Source organism: Chiloscyllium plagiosum, unplaced genomic scaffold (assembly GCF_037043375.1).
Source record: "Chiloscyllium plagiosum isolate Xiang-an unplaced genomic scaffold, Cpla_swu_hap1 HiC_scaffold_17, whole genome shotgun sequence".
Lineage (NCBI taxonomy): Eukaryota > Metazoa > Chordata > Chondrichthyes > Orectolobiformes > Hemiscylliidae > Chiloscyllium > Chiloscyllium plagiosum.
Window position 1 is genome coordinate 75,408,905 of NW_028270155.1, and position 16,509 is coordinate 75,425,413.

Below are 16,509 nucleotides of genomic sequence, written 5' to 3' on the forward strand. Positions count from 1 at the left end.
GATAAACTGCTTCATTTCAAACTATTTGAACTCAGGAGATTCCAATCAATATTAGGGAAGTTAAAGTCATCCATGGCAATAACCCTGTTACTTTTGCACCTTTCCAATATCTGTGCTATAAAAAGGGACATGGCTTCACAGAATCACAGTTTCGAAGCAGTCCATTCAACCCATCAAGTCAACAGCGACCCTCCAAAGACTATCCCACCCAGATCTGTCCTGCAACCCTATCCCTGTAATCCTGCATTTCTCAAGGCTAATCCACCCAGTCTGCACATTCCTTGACATTCTGGGCAATTTAATATAGTCAATTCACCTAATCTTTGCAACTGCGATGATCCTGCACTGCAAGGTTTAGCTGGGTATTGCATTTCTGAAGCCTCCCATATTGCAATTTGATCCCAGACATGTGAAGTGCAAATGGAACGCAAGAAAAGTGAGCTGAGAGAAGTCGTCAATGGAGTTTTCTGCTTCTGGATGATTTGGGTCTAACAACTTTGGTAACATTTCCTACTATTTTCAAAAATTTGTGTACCATGCCCATGTTTCCGTTTCCTTACATTTAGCTCGTATCATCTCTTTGGTTGTTCATTCACCCCTTTGAGTTTGCTCCAATAGGATCATGCTGATCTAGTTGTGTTTTGAAATCCTCATTTCCATTTACCTTGCTCAAAAAGGATCTATCCAGCTCTATCTTAGAAGTATCCAATGACTCTACGTCTGCCACCTTCTCAGGAATGTTCCAATGTCATAGTATTCTCTGAAAGAAAAATAATTTTGCTTCTGTCCTAAAAGGGCGATCCTTAATTTTAAAAGTAACCCCCAAGTTTCAGATTGACCTACAGGAGGAATAATCCTTTCCACATCCACCTTCAGAGTCTTATGTATTTAAACCAATTCATCCCTCTCTCTTCTGGACTCAAGTGGAAATAAGCCCAATCTGACCAACCTTTCCTCATAAGACAACCCACTCATTTCAGATATCAATCTAATAAACATTTTATGACCTCCATTGCACATATATCCTTCTTTAAGTAAGGAGATCAAACAGTACACGTTAATTGATGAGGTCTCAATATTGGAAGAGCAGGAGAATCGACATTTCGGGCATAAATCCTTCAGGAATGAGGCTTGTGGGTCAAGGCTGAGAGGTAAATGGGAGGGGATTAGGGTTGGAAGGAGGTAGCTGGGAAAGCGATAGGTGGATGAAGGTGAGGGAGAAGGTGATAGGTCAGAGGGGGCAGTGCTGGACAGGTCTGGATGGCAGTGCTGAGTTGGAGGATGGGACTGGGATAATGTGGGGGAGGGGAAATGAGAAAGCTGTTGAAATCCACATTTATTCCGTGTTGTTGTAGGGTCCCAAGGTGGAAGATGGGGCGTTCTTCCTCCAGGCGTCGGATGGTAACAGTTTGGCGGTGGAGGAGGCCCAGGACTTTCATGTCCTTGACTGAGTGGGAGGGGGAGTTTTGGGGGCGATGGGGTTGGTGGATGCGGGTGTCCCAGAAATGTTCTTTGAAACGATCCACAAGAAACCATCCTGTCTCCCTGAGGTAGAGGAGACCACCCAATTATTCTCAATTCCTCTGCCTCCGCCACATCTGTTCCCAGGATGACCAATTCCACATCAGAAAGCCCAGATGGCCTCCTGCTTCCATGATTGCAACTTCCCTTCCCACGTGGTTGATGATGCCCTCCAGCACATCTTCATCACTTCACACACCACCGACCTTGAACCACACCCCTCCCAATGCAACATGGACTGAACCCCACTGGTCCTTACCTCCCACTCCACCAATCTCTGCATACAACGCATTATCCTTCACCACATCCGTCACTCCCAAATGGACCCCACCACCAGAGATATATTTCCCTTCCCTCCCTCACCAGTGTTCCGAAAAGACCATTTCCTCCGCGACTCCCTCGTTAGGTCCACATCCCCCACCAGCCCACTCCCCACTCCTCACTCTTGGCATCTTTCCCTGCCACTGCAGGAAGTGCAAAACCTGTATCCAAACCACTCCCCTCATGTCCATCCAAGGCCCCAAGAGATCCTTCAACATCCATCAGAAATTCACCTGTACCTCTACTAATGCCTTCTACTGCATCCGTTGCACCCGGTGTGGTCCAAGCCTCCAACTCGGCACTGCCCTCCAGACCCGTTTATCACTACCTCCTCTGAGCTATCACCTTCTCTCTCACCTTTCTCAGCTACCTCCCCCCAACCCTACCCACAACCATTTATCTCTCAGCTCCGACCCACAAGCCTCATTCCTGATGAAGGGATTTTGCCTGAAATGTCGATTGTCCTGGTCCTCGGATGCTGCCTGACCTGCTGTGTTTTTCCAGCACCACACTCTTGATTTTGATCTCCAGCATCTTCAGACCTCACTTTCTCTTAGTGGTCTCAATATTGGCCAATATAACTGAAGGAAAACATGTTTATTTTATGTTCAATTTCTCTCATAGTAAAATATAGCATCCCTTTAGCCTTGTTGCTGATATGCTGTCCCTGCATACTAACCTTTTGTGATTTATGCACCAGAATACCTAAATCTCTCTTCACCTATGAATTCTGCAGTCATTCATCATTTAAGTAATAGTCTGCTTTTTTATTCCTCAAGCCAAGATGAACAACTTCACATTTTCCCTCATTAGATACCATCTGCCAGATTTTGCCACTGACTCAAAACTACTTTTTGCTACCTGTTTATGCCTTCTTCACAATGCACTTTCCTTAACTGTCTTGGTGTCATCTGCAAGCCTAGCTATTATGACTTTGCTCATCTCAACTGAGTTGTTGATGTGAATTAGAAAACGTTGAGGCCCCACTGCAGAGCCCTCCTATCTGTTGAAGATATATTTATGCCACTGTTTTTTGCAAGACAGTCACATTTTATCCACTTTAATATGTTCCCTCTACATCATGAGCTTTTATTTTCTACAGTCAGTTTGATGTGACACTTAGCAAATGCCATCTGGAAATCCATGTATAGTACATCTGCAGGGACCCTCTTATTCACTGCAGGTATTACCTCTTCAAAGAATTATAACAAATCAGTTAAATTTATTTCTCTCTGATGAAGTCATGCTGACTCTTCCAGATTACCTTGAGTTTTCTAAGTGAGACTCTATAGTCCCTTTAATGATTAATTCTAATAATTTCCCCCTCACTGACATCAACCTGACAGGCTTAGAGTTTCCTACGTTCTGCCTTCCTCCTTTCTTTAAAAAATAGATTGTATTTGCTACTTTCCAGTCTGATGGAACCTTTTCTGAATTCAGAAAGTTAACAGAGATGCTTTTTATAACTTATTAGCCATCTCTTATAAGACACTAGAATGAAGTGTATCTAGACCACAGAATTGTCAACCTGCAGGTCCAGCAGTTAGCTTAGTCGCAATTTGCTCATGATTGTAATTTCACTAAGTTCTCTTCTCCCACAGCTACCTAGGCTACACCTCCTCCCACCCTACATCCTGTAAAAATGCCAACCCGTATTCCTTATTCTACCGCCTCCTGCACAGAAAGTCCCAGATGTCCTCTTTCTTCCACGATTGCAACTTGCCTTCCCATGTGGTTGACGATGCCCTCCAGCGCATCTCCTCCACTTCACGCACCCCACCCCTCCCAATGCAACAAGGACAGAATCCTCCTGATCCTCACCTTCCACCCCGCCAACCTCTGCATACAATGCATCATCCTCCACCACTTCCGCCACCTCCAAATGGACCCCACCACCAGAGATATATTTCCCTCCCCTCCCCCATTAACGTTCAGAAAAGACCATTCCCTCCACGACTCCCTCGTAAGGTCCACACCCTACTTCTCACTTCTAGCACCTTTCCCTGCCACCACAGGAAGTGCAAAACCTGCGCCCACACCACTCCCCTCAGTCCAAGGCCCTAAGGGATCCTTCCATATCCATCAGAAATTCACATGTATCTCTACCAATGCCATCTGCTGCACCCTTTGCATCCGGTGTGGTCTCCTCTATGTTGAGGAGACAGGACGTCTTCTTGCAAATCATTTCAGAGAATGTCTCTGGGACACCCGTAGCAACCAACCCCACCACCCCATGGCTTAGCACTTCAACTCCCCCTCCCACTCCATCAAGGATATGCAGGTCCTGGGCCTCCTCCACCGCCAAACCAATACCACCCGACGCCTGGAGGAGGAACGCCTCATATTCCGCTTTGGGACCCTGCAACCACACAGGATAAATGTGGATTTCAACAGATTCCTCATTCCCCCCCCACATTATCCCAGTCCCAAGCCTCCAACTCAGCACAGCCCTCTGGACCCATCACTCCCCCTCTGACCTATCATCCTCTCCCTCACCTTCATCCACTTATCGCTTCCCCAGCTACCTCCCCCCCAACCCCATCCCCTACCATTTATCTCTCAACCCTGATGCACAAGCATCATTCCTGATGAAGGGTTTATGCCCAAAATGTCGATTCTCTTGCTTCTTGGACGCTGCCTGGCCTGCTGTGCTTTTCTAGCACCACACTTTCGGTTGATGTTGTGGGTTTGAAAGGTACTGCTAAGGACCCTTGGTGAGTTACTGGAGTCCATCTTGTAGATGGTACACACTACTGCCTCTGTGCATTGGTAGTGGAGGAAGTAAATATTGCTAGTTAAGTGTGATGCTTTGACCTGGATGGTGATTAGCATCTTGAGTGTTGTTGGAGCTGCACTCACCCAAGTAAGGGAAAAATATTCCATCACACACGTGATTTCTGTTTTGAAGATGATTGAAAGGCTTTGCAGGGACAAGGAATGAATTACTCCCCACAGAATTCCAAACCCTGATCTCTCCTTGTAGTCATGACATGTTTATGGCTGCTCCAGTGCAATTTCTGGACAATTGTAACTTCCAGCATGTTAATGGTGGAGGATTTAGTATTGGTAATGCCATTGAATATCAAGGAGAGACAGTTAAATTCTCTTTTATTGGATACTTGCATTGCATTACTGTAATAGAAATATTACTAACCCAAGTCTGCGTAATATCCATCTCTCAGTGCATAGGTTGCATCAGAACCTCATGGGTTGCGAACAGTGCTAAATATTTTCCAGTCATCAGCTAACAATTCTACTTCTGAATGATGATGATGATAGGAAAATCACTGATGAAGCAGCCGAAGATTCTTTTAGGGGTGGGGGGGGGTTGGAGGTGGGTGAAGACACTAATTGGCAGAATTCTTCCATTGATAACATGGCCATCCAACAACCATCATACCATAAGATGGAGCAGAAGTAGGCCATGTGGCCCATCAAGTCTCTTGTCCTTTCACTAAGATCATAGTTGATCTGGTAATCCTCAACTTAGTTTTTTGACCTTTTGCCCCTTTCCCTTGATTCTCTCGCTGATTTAAAAATTAAAGCCAATTAGCTTTTTGCATCAGTTTGAGCTTTCCAACGGCTGCAGGCTTGCTCTCAACTAAACATTCTGTCGAGTTTTTGCTATTCTGGTACTTTTTCCCTGCTGTCAAGCTTATCCTGCTCTATGAGTAATACATCATTGGTTTTACTAAATCAGGCGTACCTCTTCCTCTCCTGCCCTCATATCTGCTAGTTTGCTGCCTAACCCATCCTCTAGCCATTTACCTGTTAACTAATGAAAATTGGGAGTCTGTCACTGCTTCCTGTTTCCAAGGGTGGAATTAGAATTTGGAAACAGTTCAACATCAGTTTCTTCCTGGGTCAGGGGCTGAACATTGTTCACAAGTAGTTTGCCCACATTACTTGATTGGATAATATTTTCCATTTTTGTTTCAGTGAAGGGTTGGGGTAGGGAGAAAATTCAGACGATTAGCTATTTTAGGGTTCAATGTGATTGCAATGGGAATTCCAGCAGTTGCTTATTTTAATTGTAAATTAACTTGACGTTTACAAATTCTTGTGGGCTTCTGTCTTTCATTTTAATGCAGTCCTGATAGGGCACTGCCCTGGAGCATTATCATTCCAAAATAGCACAACAAAACTTATCTGTTGCTTCTTGAGCCTGAAGTACTTTTTTCTCCTAAACTGTGTGTTCATATGGAACTGTACCCCTCAGATATGCAAGTTCAAATGTTGAATTAACCAGGAAGATTGAAGAATGTGTTAGTTTATGGAAATAATAGAACTAGGAAAACAATAGAATGTTTTCTTAAAAGTTTCCATTATTTGCTAGGAATTTTGAGATGCCCATCCTGGTTGTGTCCAGTTGGATTCTAGTGATCCTTTTATCTACTGTAACAATACTAAAATAACTGCTTTTCAAGTGTACGATTGCATTAATAAGTTTTGAAAATTCAGTTTTCAGGAATGAATAATTGACGGGATTGCTTTAATGCAAATTAGGAATAAGTCACTTGGAAGAGCCATTGACAGTTTGTACATTTCTAATTAAAAAAAATTGATGGATAACAAGGCTTGATTTGTTGCAGCATAGAGTCTTGTGACCTGATCTTGATCCTGCTCCCAAAATGTTTTTTTTTATTCTTCACAGCATTGCATGTTAACGTTAACAGATATTATTTTTTTCAAAAACAATATATTTTGGTGAACTTTGCTTTGTATAAGGTGTGAGGTGATAGTTATGAGAAATTGATATATATGTTTTTCCTTGTTTTTGCACCTGATGCTAGTATGAAAGTAATGCAAGGTCATAACCTTCCTGTGTTGTGCAGTCACAAGTCAGCAATACTGTAATGTTTTTTATATCTGGAGGCATGACTCAATGCTTTAAAATATGACTTGGTGCCCTTGAAGCACCAGTTGTTGTCTATTTCCCGACTTGGCCCAAAAGTTAATTTGTTGAACTTGGCAAATCTGCAGTACTGATTGGTCTTCACTTGTCACAAACAAGTTGAATTTTACAGGGTAACATTTGTGTAACTTTGTATAACTACTATCATTTCTTTTGCCGTCAGTTTTAGACTAAAGTTTGTGGGTTTAATACGGAGATGAAGAGGAATGACCTCTGTCAACGGGTTGGGAATCGGTGGAGCTTGCAAATGTGCATAGGGACAGGATTTACTTGTATTTGGCAAAGAATGGACTTATTAGGATAGTCAGCATGGCTTTGTGTAGGGAAAATCTTGTCTCACAAATTTGATAGTGTGTTTTTTGAGGAAGTGACAAAGATGTTTGATGAGGGTAGAACAGGGGATATTGTCTACATGGACCTTACTAAAGCATTTGACATGGTAGGCTTGTCCAGAAAATTAAGTCACATGAAATTAAGTGTGACAATCCAGATAAGTGTGAGGTGATACATTTGGGAGGTCAAATGCAAGAGGACAGTTTACAGTAAATGGCAGGACTATTAGGAACATTGACATTCAGAGGGATCTGTCGCTCCCAGAAAGTGGCGACGCAAGCCGATAAAATGGCAAAGATTGCGTAAGAGCTGAAAATGTTTTGCTGGAAAAGCGCAACAGGTCAGGCAGCATCCAGCTGACCTGCGCTTTTCCAGCAACACATTTTCAGTTCTGATCTCCAGCATCTGCAGTCCTCACTTTCTCCTAAAAGATTGCGTAAGGCATACTTGCCTTTATTGATTGGGGCATTGAGTATAACAGTTGGCAAACTTATATTTGCAGCCACACACAACTTTAGCTACGCCACATTTGGTTTATTGTTTGAAGTTCTGGTCACCACACCACAGGAAGGATGTGGAGACTGTGGAGTGGGTATAAAAGAGGTTTACTAAGCTGCTGTTTGGGTTGGAGTGTATTAGCTTTAAGGACAGGATAGACAAACTTGGATTGTTTTTGTTATCGTGTCGGAGGCTGAGGGGCGAACTGATAAATGTATATATCATTATGAGAGGCATGGATAGGGTGGGTAATCAGCGTCTTTTTCCCAAGGTGGAAATGTCAAATATTAGGGAACATAGGTTTAAAGTGGAGGGGAAAAATTTAAAGGATAAGTATGAGGCAAGTTATTTTACTCAAAGTGCATGGAACATGCTGCCAGGGGAGGTGGTAGAAGCAGGTATGATAGCAAAGTTTAAGAAGGATTTAAGTAGACACATGAACAAGCAGGAATAGAAGGTTATGGAGCATGTGCAGGCAGCTGGGATTAGTTTAGAATGATATTATGGTCTTCCTGACTCCCCAAAGCCTGTCCACCAACTACAAGGCACAAGTCAGGAGTGTGATGGAATACTTCCTACCAGCCTGGATGCGTGTCCCTGTAACAACACTCAAGTAGCTTGAAACTATCCTGGACAAAGCAGGCCGCTTGATTGGCACCACAACTTCAAACGTCCACATCCTTCATCACGAGCAGTGAGTAGCAGCAGTGTGTACCATCAACAAAACAAGCATTGCAGAAACTCAGCCAAAGTCCTTAGACAACATCTTCTAAACCCATGACCAATTCCACCTCGAAGGGCAAAGGCAGCAGATACTTGGGAGCACCACCACCTTCAAGTTCCAAGCCACTCATCATCCTGACTTGGAAATATATTATCATTCCTTCATTGTCACTGGGTCAAAATCCTAAAATTCCTTCCCTAGTGGTATTGTGGATCAGCCTACAGCATGTGGACTGAAGCAGTTCAAGAAGCCAGGTCACTACTACCTTCTCAAGGGCAACTAGGGATGGTCAATAAATGCTGGCCGATCATGTCCACGTTCCATGAGTGATTTTAAAAAAATACTTGATGGGCTGAAGGGCCTGTTCCTGCGCTATACTGTTCTGTGTTCTATGTAGTGGATACAGGGATACTGAATAAATTTGAGTAGGAGATAGACAGATTTTGAATTAGTAGTGGAGTGAACGGTATTAGAGAGCAGGCAGGAAAGTGAATTGAAGCTGAGCTGAGATCAGCTGTGATCATATTGAATGGTGAAGCAAGGGCTGAAATGCCTCCTGCTGTTCCTAGTTTTTATGTTCTTAAATAATATAATTTCTGTTTTTTTTTCCTTTCAGTTGACTCCCTCAGCATTCATAAAGGAAATGTCCCTTGACACAAAACAGAAATTAGCAAGTACTCATGAGATGTATCTTCCTTCTGTTATTGAGCTTCTAGACATGACTGAAACTACACTCCAGAAGGTACAGTCCACTATTCCCATCAAATTTTCTGATTCATTTTGTTTTAAATCAAATACTTGAATTCCTGTGTTCATAATGAATTCATTTCTTTAACTTTTGTTCTGCCCAATTAAGCATGCTATGATATGTAGTTAATTTACTTACAATGGGAAAGAAAAGCAGGGGATTAAAAAAAAAGCCAGAAGCTATCTGTGAGTATCTCAAGTATCCTCTGATGGCTGCTTTAGTTGACAGGTATTGTCTAAAAACTGCAGTAGCAACTGATCATGCAGTTTCAATAGACCTCCTTCTTGACATTTCCGCAAATGCTGTTGTTATGTCATTATGTGTATTTGGCTTAGTTTGAAGTGCTACTGCGATCTAAGTAGGGAATTATAATTCACAATAAAAACTGAAAGAACTGCTGATGCTGGAAATCAAAAACAAAAACAGCTTTAATTCTAATTCACAGTTTACTTACAAAAATTTTATGTTTTGCCTTTACCTAGGATTAACCTGCACTATATTGGATCTACTGGTACAATGTAACTATGATAGTAATACCCAGGATCAGAGGTTAAGTTACTGGGGCTGCTTTTGGGAACAGGGAGAATTATGAAATGATCTACAGTCTGTAACATGTGTGAATCTCTCTTAAAGGTGCCATATTCATTCCTAGTAAAGTTAGTGAGGGGAACTAGGAAGTTCAGCTCGTGCTTGCACTGGAATGAGTGTGGCTTCTTGGTCCTGAATCATCATATCGCATTTTGGCCTTAATAGATGTTCAAACTCAAGGATTACCAGCCTAGGAATTGACTGGGAGGAGAAGGTGGGCTGTTTAGTTGGTGGGAAAGGCACAGATTGGAGAGGCAAGGAAGTTTGAGCTTGACCCTTTAGTGACCAATTAAGTGGCATTGCAAAGACTGAGGTTTTCTGGCTGTTAGATTACCTGGTGCCTCTTGATGGGGTTGAATTTTTTGCTGCCAGGCCTTGACATTTAATCCCATTGGGGCTCCCAAAAGTTACCACACTGAGGTTACTGATGGCTTTCTAACTGGTGAAAAGGGCCACTCCATGACAGTGTCAGGTCTTGTTGTACATTTTGGATTTATGTTGAAAATCTTGGCATATTATTGGCACAAACGTTTTGATGTTGGACATTAGTGAATTGGCAGCACACTTTAAAACCTGCCCAGTTCTCTCTTCATTGACATCAATGGAAAGAAAAGCAGGGGATTAAAAAAAGGCCAGAAGCTATCTGTGAGTATCTGAAGTATCCTCTGATGGCTGCTTTAGTTGACAGGTATTGGCTAAAAACTGCAGTAGCAACCGATCACGCAGTTTCAATAGACCTCTTTCTTGACATTTCCGCAAATGCTGTTGTTTTGTCATTATGTGTATTTGGCTTAGTTTGAAGTGATACTGCGATCTAAGTAGGGAATTATAATTCACAATAAAAACTGAAAGAACTGCTGATGCTGGAAATCAAAAACAAAAACAGCTTTAGTTCTAATTCACAGTTTGCTTGGGAGTTTAAAGATGTTACTTAAGGATTAGCTGTGCTTGATATGGGATCTGATTAGAAGGTTTTATAAGAGAGAATTTAAAAATTTTGAGTGAATGTTATGAGTGGAGGTTTTCACTATCAAGTCTACAGGAGTAAGTATTGTATTAGATTGTTAGAATTTCCATCTGGTCTCTGAGGTTTTGGAAGGTGTGCCTTGGTTCTCTAGCCATCGTGGCTATTGAGTGAGTGGCCAAGGAGTGTATGAGGAGCCATAGATATGGGTGGGGTTCATGAGATGGCTCTGAATTGGCATGGGCGTTATGAGGAGCAGGTTTATATAGAATCCCTACAGTGTTGGGCCCAATTGGCCTAACAAGTTCATGCCGATTCTCTGAAGAGCAACCCACCTAGACTCACCCCCTATCCGATTCCTGTAACCCTGCATTTCCCATTTTTAGTCTACCTCACCTACACATCACTAGACATGATGGGCAATTTAGCCTCAGGGCCAATCTACCTAGCCCGTGTATCTTTGTTTTGTGGGAAGAAACCAGAGCACCCAGAGGAAACCCACGCAGAAATGGGTTAAGTCACTTAGGGAGAATGTGTGGACTCCACACAGACAGTTATCCAAAGCTGGAATTGAACCTGGGTCCCTGGTGCTGTGAGGCAGCAGTGCTAACCACTGAGCCCAAGGTTGGTGAGGAAGCCTGCACGTCAAGGGCTAGAATGCCTAACAGTTTCTAAAACAAAAGGATTAAGACCTAGAGAACCAAGGCACACCTTCCAAGCAGCCTGCCTCAGCAATTGACAACCTATATGGCCATCTACACTCTGTTGGAGGTGTCATAGAGTCATGGAGTCATACAGCATTGAAATCGACCTTTTGGTCCAATTCGTCCTGCTGACCAGGTTTCCCAAACTAAACTAATCCCATTGGCCTGGACTTGACCCATTATCCCTTTAAAACTTTCTTATTCTTGTACCTGTCCAAATGTCTTTTAAATGTTGTAACTGTAACTGCATCTTCCACTTCCTCTGGCAGTTCATTCCGCATACAAACCGCCCTCTATGTGAAAACGTTGCCCCTCCGGTCCCTTTTAAATCTTTCTCCTCTCACCTTAAACTTATGCTGTCTAATTTTCAACTCTCCGAGTCTCCTGTACCCACTATGCACCTCATGATTTTATAAACCTCTAAGGTCACCCCTCAACTTCCTATGCTCTCGGGGAAAAAAGTCCCAGGTGAACGTGAGAACTACAGATGCTGGAGATTGGAATCAAGAGTGTGGTGCTGGAAAAGCACAGCAGGTCAGGCTATCCAGCCTCTCCTTATAACTAAAACACTCTGGTCCTGGTTACATTCTTGTAAATTGTTTCTGCCCTTTCCAGTTTTATAACATCCTTCCTATAGTAGGATGACCAGAACAGTACATGGTACTCCAAAAATGGACTCACCAACGTTCTGTCAACTGCAACATGACACCCCAACTCCTATACTCAATGGTCAGCAATTGAGGCAAGCGTGCTAAACAGCTCTTCACCACCTGTCTATCTGTGATGCAACTTTCAAGGAACTATGTACCTAAATCCCTAGATCTCTCTGTTTGACAACACTATCCACGGCCTTATCATTTACTGTGTAAGTCCTGCCTTTGGTATCTTAACAAAATGCAACGCCTCACATTTATCTAAATTAAACTCCATCTGCCACTCCTTGGCCCATTGGCCTAGTTATTCAAGATCCGGAAGTCTGACTTTGTTTTACACCCTTCCCTACCACATGACCATCCCTCTGCCCCAGCTCAAAGTTTGCATCTTTAAGGAAACAGGGGAACAGAGAAATTTCTCCAAGGTAACTATCCAAATCAGTAGCCAACCTCCACTCCAGTGAGTGTTGGAAAGCAAGGAAAGGAAAAGAAACATTACAGAAACCATTGCCATGGAAGCTAAACAAAAATGTGATTACTCTTGTAAAAAGGATGAAAAAGACAATGTATTCTGGAATTAAATTGGCTGAGCATTGGAGTTATGCTGAATTAAATGTTGAGCACCCCTGTGTCACAGCAAGAAATTCATTTCTTTGAAGGTAGGCGTTGGAATCAGATGGTTGCTGCAACCCTGGACAGCTGTCAGAGCTCTTATATGAAAGAAATCCAGTAAAAGAAATTCTCATAAATTGAAATGTCATCTTTGATCTCAGTGTCTGTCAGCTGCTGATAGTTGCTTCCTATTGTGAGTTTTGTTTAATTATGGCATTTACCTTGGCTAGACATATAGTTAGTGAAAAATGAGATGTTTAATTTAGCTGTTCAGGAGACCAGCTAACAGATTAGCACTTTTGCAGGATAAGAACTGGGCTTTATAACTACTATTGGTAGAAATCTTACTGTGAGTTAAGATCATGGGCTGAATGTGACATATTGGTGATATTAATGATGTGCCATAATGCCAGGGATTTTGAATATGTTAAATTGAGTGTCTCTGCTTATTTAGGGAGACACTGTGAGGAGTATTGTAACTGCTGGGAATGGCTCCAATAAGACAGGAATGGGGGATGGGTGAGTAGAGCAAGGAGAATTGAAATCTGCTGCTGACCTGCCTCCGATTTCTAGTTTTGTAATACTGGAACTTCTTTCCCACATTAGAAACAGTAATGATGATGCCTATTCCTTTTATGATGAGGAGGTGCCGGTGTTGGACTGGGGTTGTCAAAGTTAAAAATCACTCAACATTAGATTATAGTCCAACAGGTTTATTTGGAAATACAAGCTTGAGCACTGCTACCTGATGAAGGAAGATATTGCTGTGCTGGATGCTAAATAATTGTGAACATTCATGTCTACTGTTAAAATAATTCAACATGAGTCATAGAATCATAGAGATGTACAGCACGGAAACTAACCTAATCTAGTCCCGTTTGCCAGCACCTGGCCCATATCCTCCTAAACCCTTCCTATTCATATACCCATCGAGATGCCTTTTAAATGTTGCAATTGTACTAGCCTTCACCACTTCCTCTGGCAGCTCGTTCCACACACGTACCACTCGTTTAGTGAAAAAGTTGCCCCTTAGGTCTCTTTTATATCTTTCCCCTCTCACCCTAAACTTATGCCCTCTAGTCCTGGACTCCCCCTACCCAGGGAAGAAACTTTGTCTATTTATCCTATCCATGCCCCTCATGATTTTATAAACCTCTATAAGGTCACCCCTTAGCCTCTGACACTGCAGTAAAAACAGCTCTCGCCTAATAAACCTCTCCCTGTAGCTCAAATCCTTCAACCCTGGCAACATCCTTGTAAATCTTTTCTGAACCCTTTTAAGTTTCACAACATCTTTGTTCAGCAGCACTCCCTAGGACCTTACCATTAAGTGTATAAGTCCTGCTAAGATTTGCTTTCCCAAAATGCCATACATTATTTCCCAGGCAAAGAAAAATATTCTGAAATATATTGCTCAAGTGGTGAATCCTCAGTTCCATGACATGAAATATTATAATAAAGCAAAATATGAAGGAAATTAGTCAAGTTGGAGGAGGACAGATTGCCAGATCTGATGGAACACATCTAAAGCTCCTGAGCGATGTGGGTTATGACTGAGGAATATAGGAACCAGAGAAGGCCATTGAACCCTTCAAGCCTGTTCACCATTCCATGAGATTGTGGATGAATAGTGGTCTAACTCCATCTATTTGCCTTTGGCCCATATCCCTTAATACCTTAACAAAAATAAATTGTCTCAGATTTAAAATCAACAACTGATCCAGCATCTTTTGTGGAACTTTTGTGGACTAGAGTCCAAACATCAACTCCCTTTGTGTGTAGAAGTGCTTCCTAACGTCTCTCTGAATGGTCTGGCCCAAATTCTCAGCTTGTGCCCCTTATTTCTAGAATCCCCAATGAGTGGAAATAATCTGTTTATACTGATTTTTCATATTAATATCTTGAAGACTCTATTAATATCTTGATCACCCCCTTTAACATTCTAAATTTTAGAGAAAACATACCTAATTTGAATAATCTCTTTTTATAACTTGATCCTTGAAGTCCAGGTAATTCTTGTAAATCTATATTGTACTTCCTCCAGGCCAATATATCCTTCTCAAGTTCTGGTGCTCAGATTTGCTCAAAGTTCTCCAAGTGGGGTTTTGTATAACTGCAGCATAAGTTCTGCACCCTAGTGCTCCTGCCCTCTCGATATAAAGACTAACATTTCATTATCTTTCTTGATTATTTGCTACATCTGTTTGTGATGTTTTGAAGATCCATGCACCTGAACCCCAAGACTCTTTGGCTGAACACTACTTTTTTTTAATTCATTCACCAGACGAGGGCATCACTGGCTAAGCCAGCACTTATTGCCCATCCCTAATTGCCCAGAGAGCAGTTAAGAATCAACCATGTTGCTGTGGTTTTGGAGTCACACGTAGGCCGAACCATGTAATGATGACAGTTTCCTTTCTTAAAGAATGTTAGTGAATCAGATGGGTTTTTCCGACCATCTGCAATGGTTTCTCAGTCATCACTGGACTCTTATTTCCAGAATTAACTTCATATCTAAAAAGTATCCTGATCTATCTTTTCAGCCCAAAATGGATAACCTCATACTTGCTTACATTGAACTCCATTAGCCACAGATTTGCCTATTCACTTAGTCTGTCAATATCCCTTTGTAATTTTATGCTATCGTCTCCACTGTCTACAATGCTGCCTAACCTTGTGTCATCAGCAAGTTAGGAGATATGACTTTTTATACCATTGGCCAAGTCGTTAATAAATAATGTGAACAATTGAGGCCCTAATACAGATCCTTGTGTGACTCCACTGGTGACAGCTGACCAATTTGAGTACGTACTCGATATCCCTACTTTCTGTCATCCACGACTCAATCAATAATTTGCCCTCAGTTCTAATGTTTCCATTTTCGTTAGCAGTCTCTTATGTGGGACTTTATTAAATGACTTCTGGAAGTCCATATAAACACTAACATAGATATTCTCCGTATACCGCTTTAGTCACCTCTTCAAAGCTTCAATGAGATTTGTCAGGTGTGACTTACCTGTCATGGGTCCATGATGGCTCTCCCTGATTGAAAATTTTCAAGGTGTTCAATTACCTCATATTTGATTCTCGACTCCAAGATTTTCCCCACCACAGATGTTAAGCTAACTGGTCTGTAATTCTCTCGTTTTCATTTTTCACCTTTCTTAAAAAGTGGAGTGATGTTTGTAATTTTCCAATCCAAAGAGATGTCTTCTGTATCAAGAGAATTCTGGACGGTTATAGTCAGTGTCTGAAATGTTCTCCCTTACTTCTTTTTAACACCCTCAGATGGAAGCTGTCAGGATCCAGGGATTTGACACTTTTAATTCCATTAATTTCTTTATTATCGATGTTCTACTTACATTAGTTTTATACTGTCTTTGTTCCCGATCCATTGTTAATTCCCTTGGGACTTTGAGCAAGTGATCCTCCTTTTCTACTGTAAATACTGAAGCTAAGTAATGTATTCAACAATTATTCAAAATATTGATGACATTAAAAATTTCAGGGTATCTGTCGAGATTGTGTGTGCTGGCATACTGGAATATGTAATACCTTTTCTGAAAAATAAGAAGTCTGATTGAAGTTCTGTGGGAAATCATGTCTCACAAACTTGATTGAGTTTTTTGAAGAAGTAACAAAGAAGATTTATGAGGGCAGAGCAGTAGATGTGATCTATATGGACTTCAGTAAGGCATTTGACAAGGTTCCCCATGGGAGACTGATTAGCAAGGTTAGATCTCATGGAATAAAGGGAGAACTAGCCATTTGGATGCCGAACTGGCTCAAAGGTAGAAGACAGAGGGTGGTGTTGAAGGGTTGTTCTTCAGACTGGAGGCCTGTGATAGTGGAGTTCCACAAGGATCGGTGCTGGGTCCTCTACTTTTTGTCATTTACATAAATGATTTGGATGCGAACATAAGAGGTA

At 41.9% G+C, this 16,509-nt stretch overlaps 1 protein-coding gene across 1 annotated transcript in view; it reads left to right on the forward strand.

Moving 5' to 3' along the window:
• Positions 1–16,509, forward strand: part of hydin (HYDIN axonemal central pair apparatus protein) — a 905,740-nt gene that overhangs the window by 18,853 nt on the left and 870,378 nt on the right. Inside the window, exon 3 of the mRNA XM_043707374.2 lies at positions 8,929–9,054. Coding sequence (XP_043563309.2) covers positions 8,929–9,054 — 126 coding nt within the window. The remainder of the gene's footprint in view (positions 1–8,928; positions 9,055–16,509) is intronic.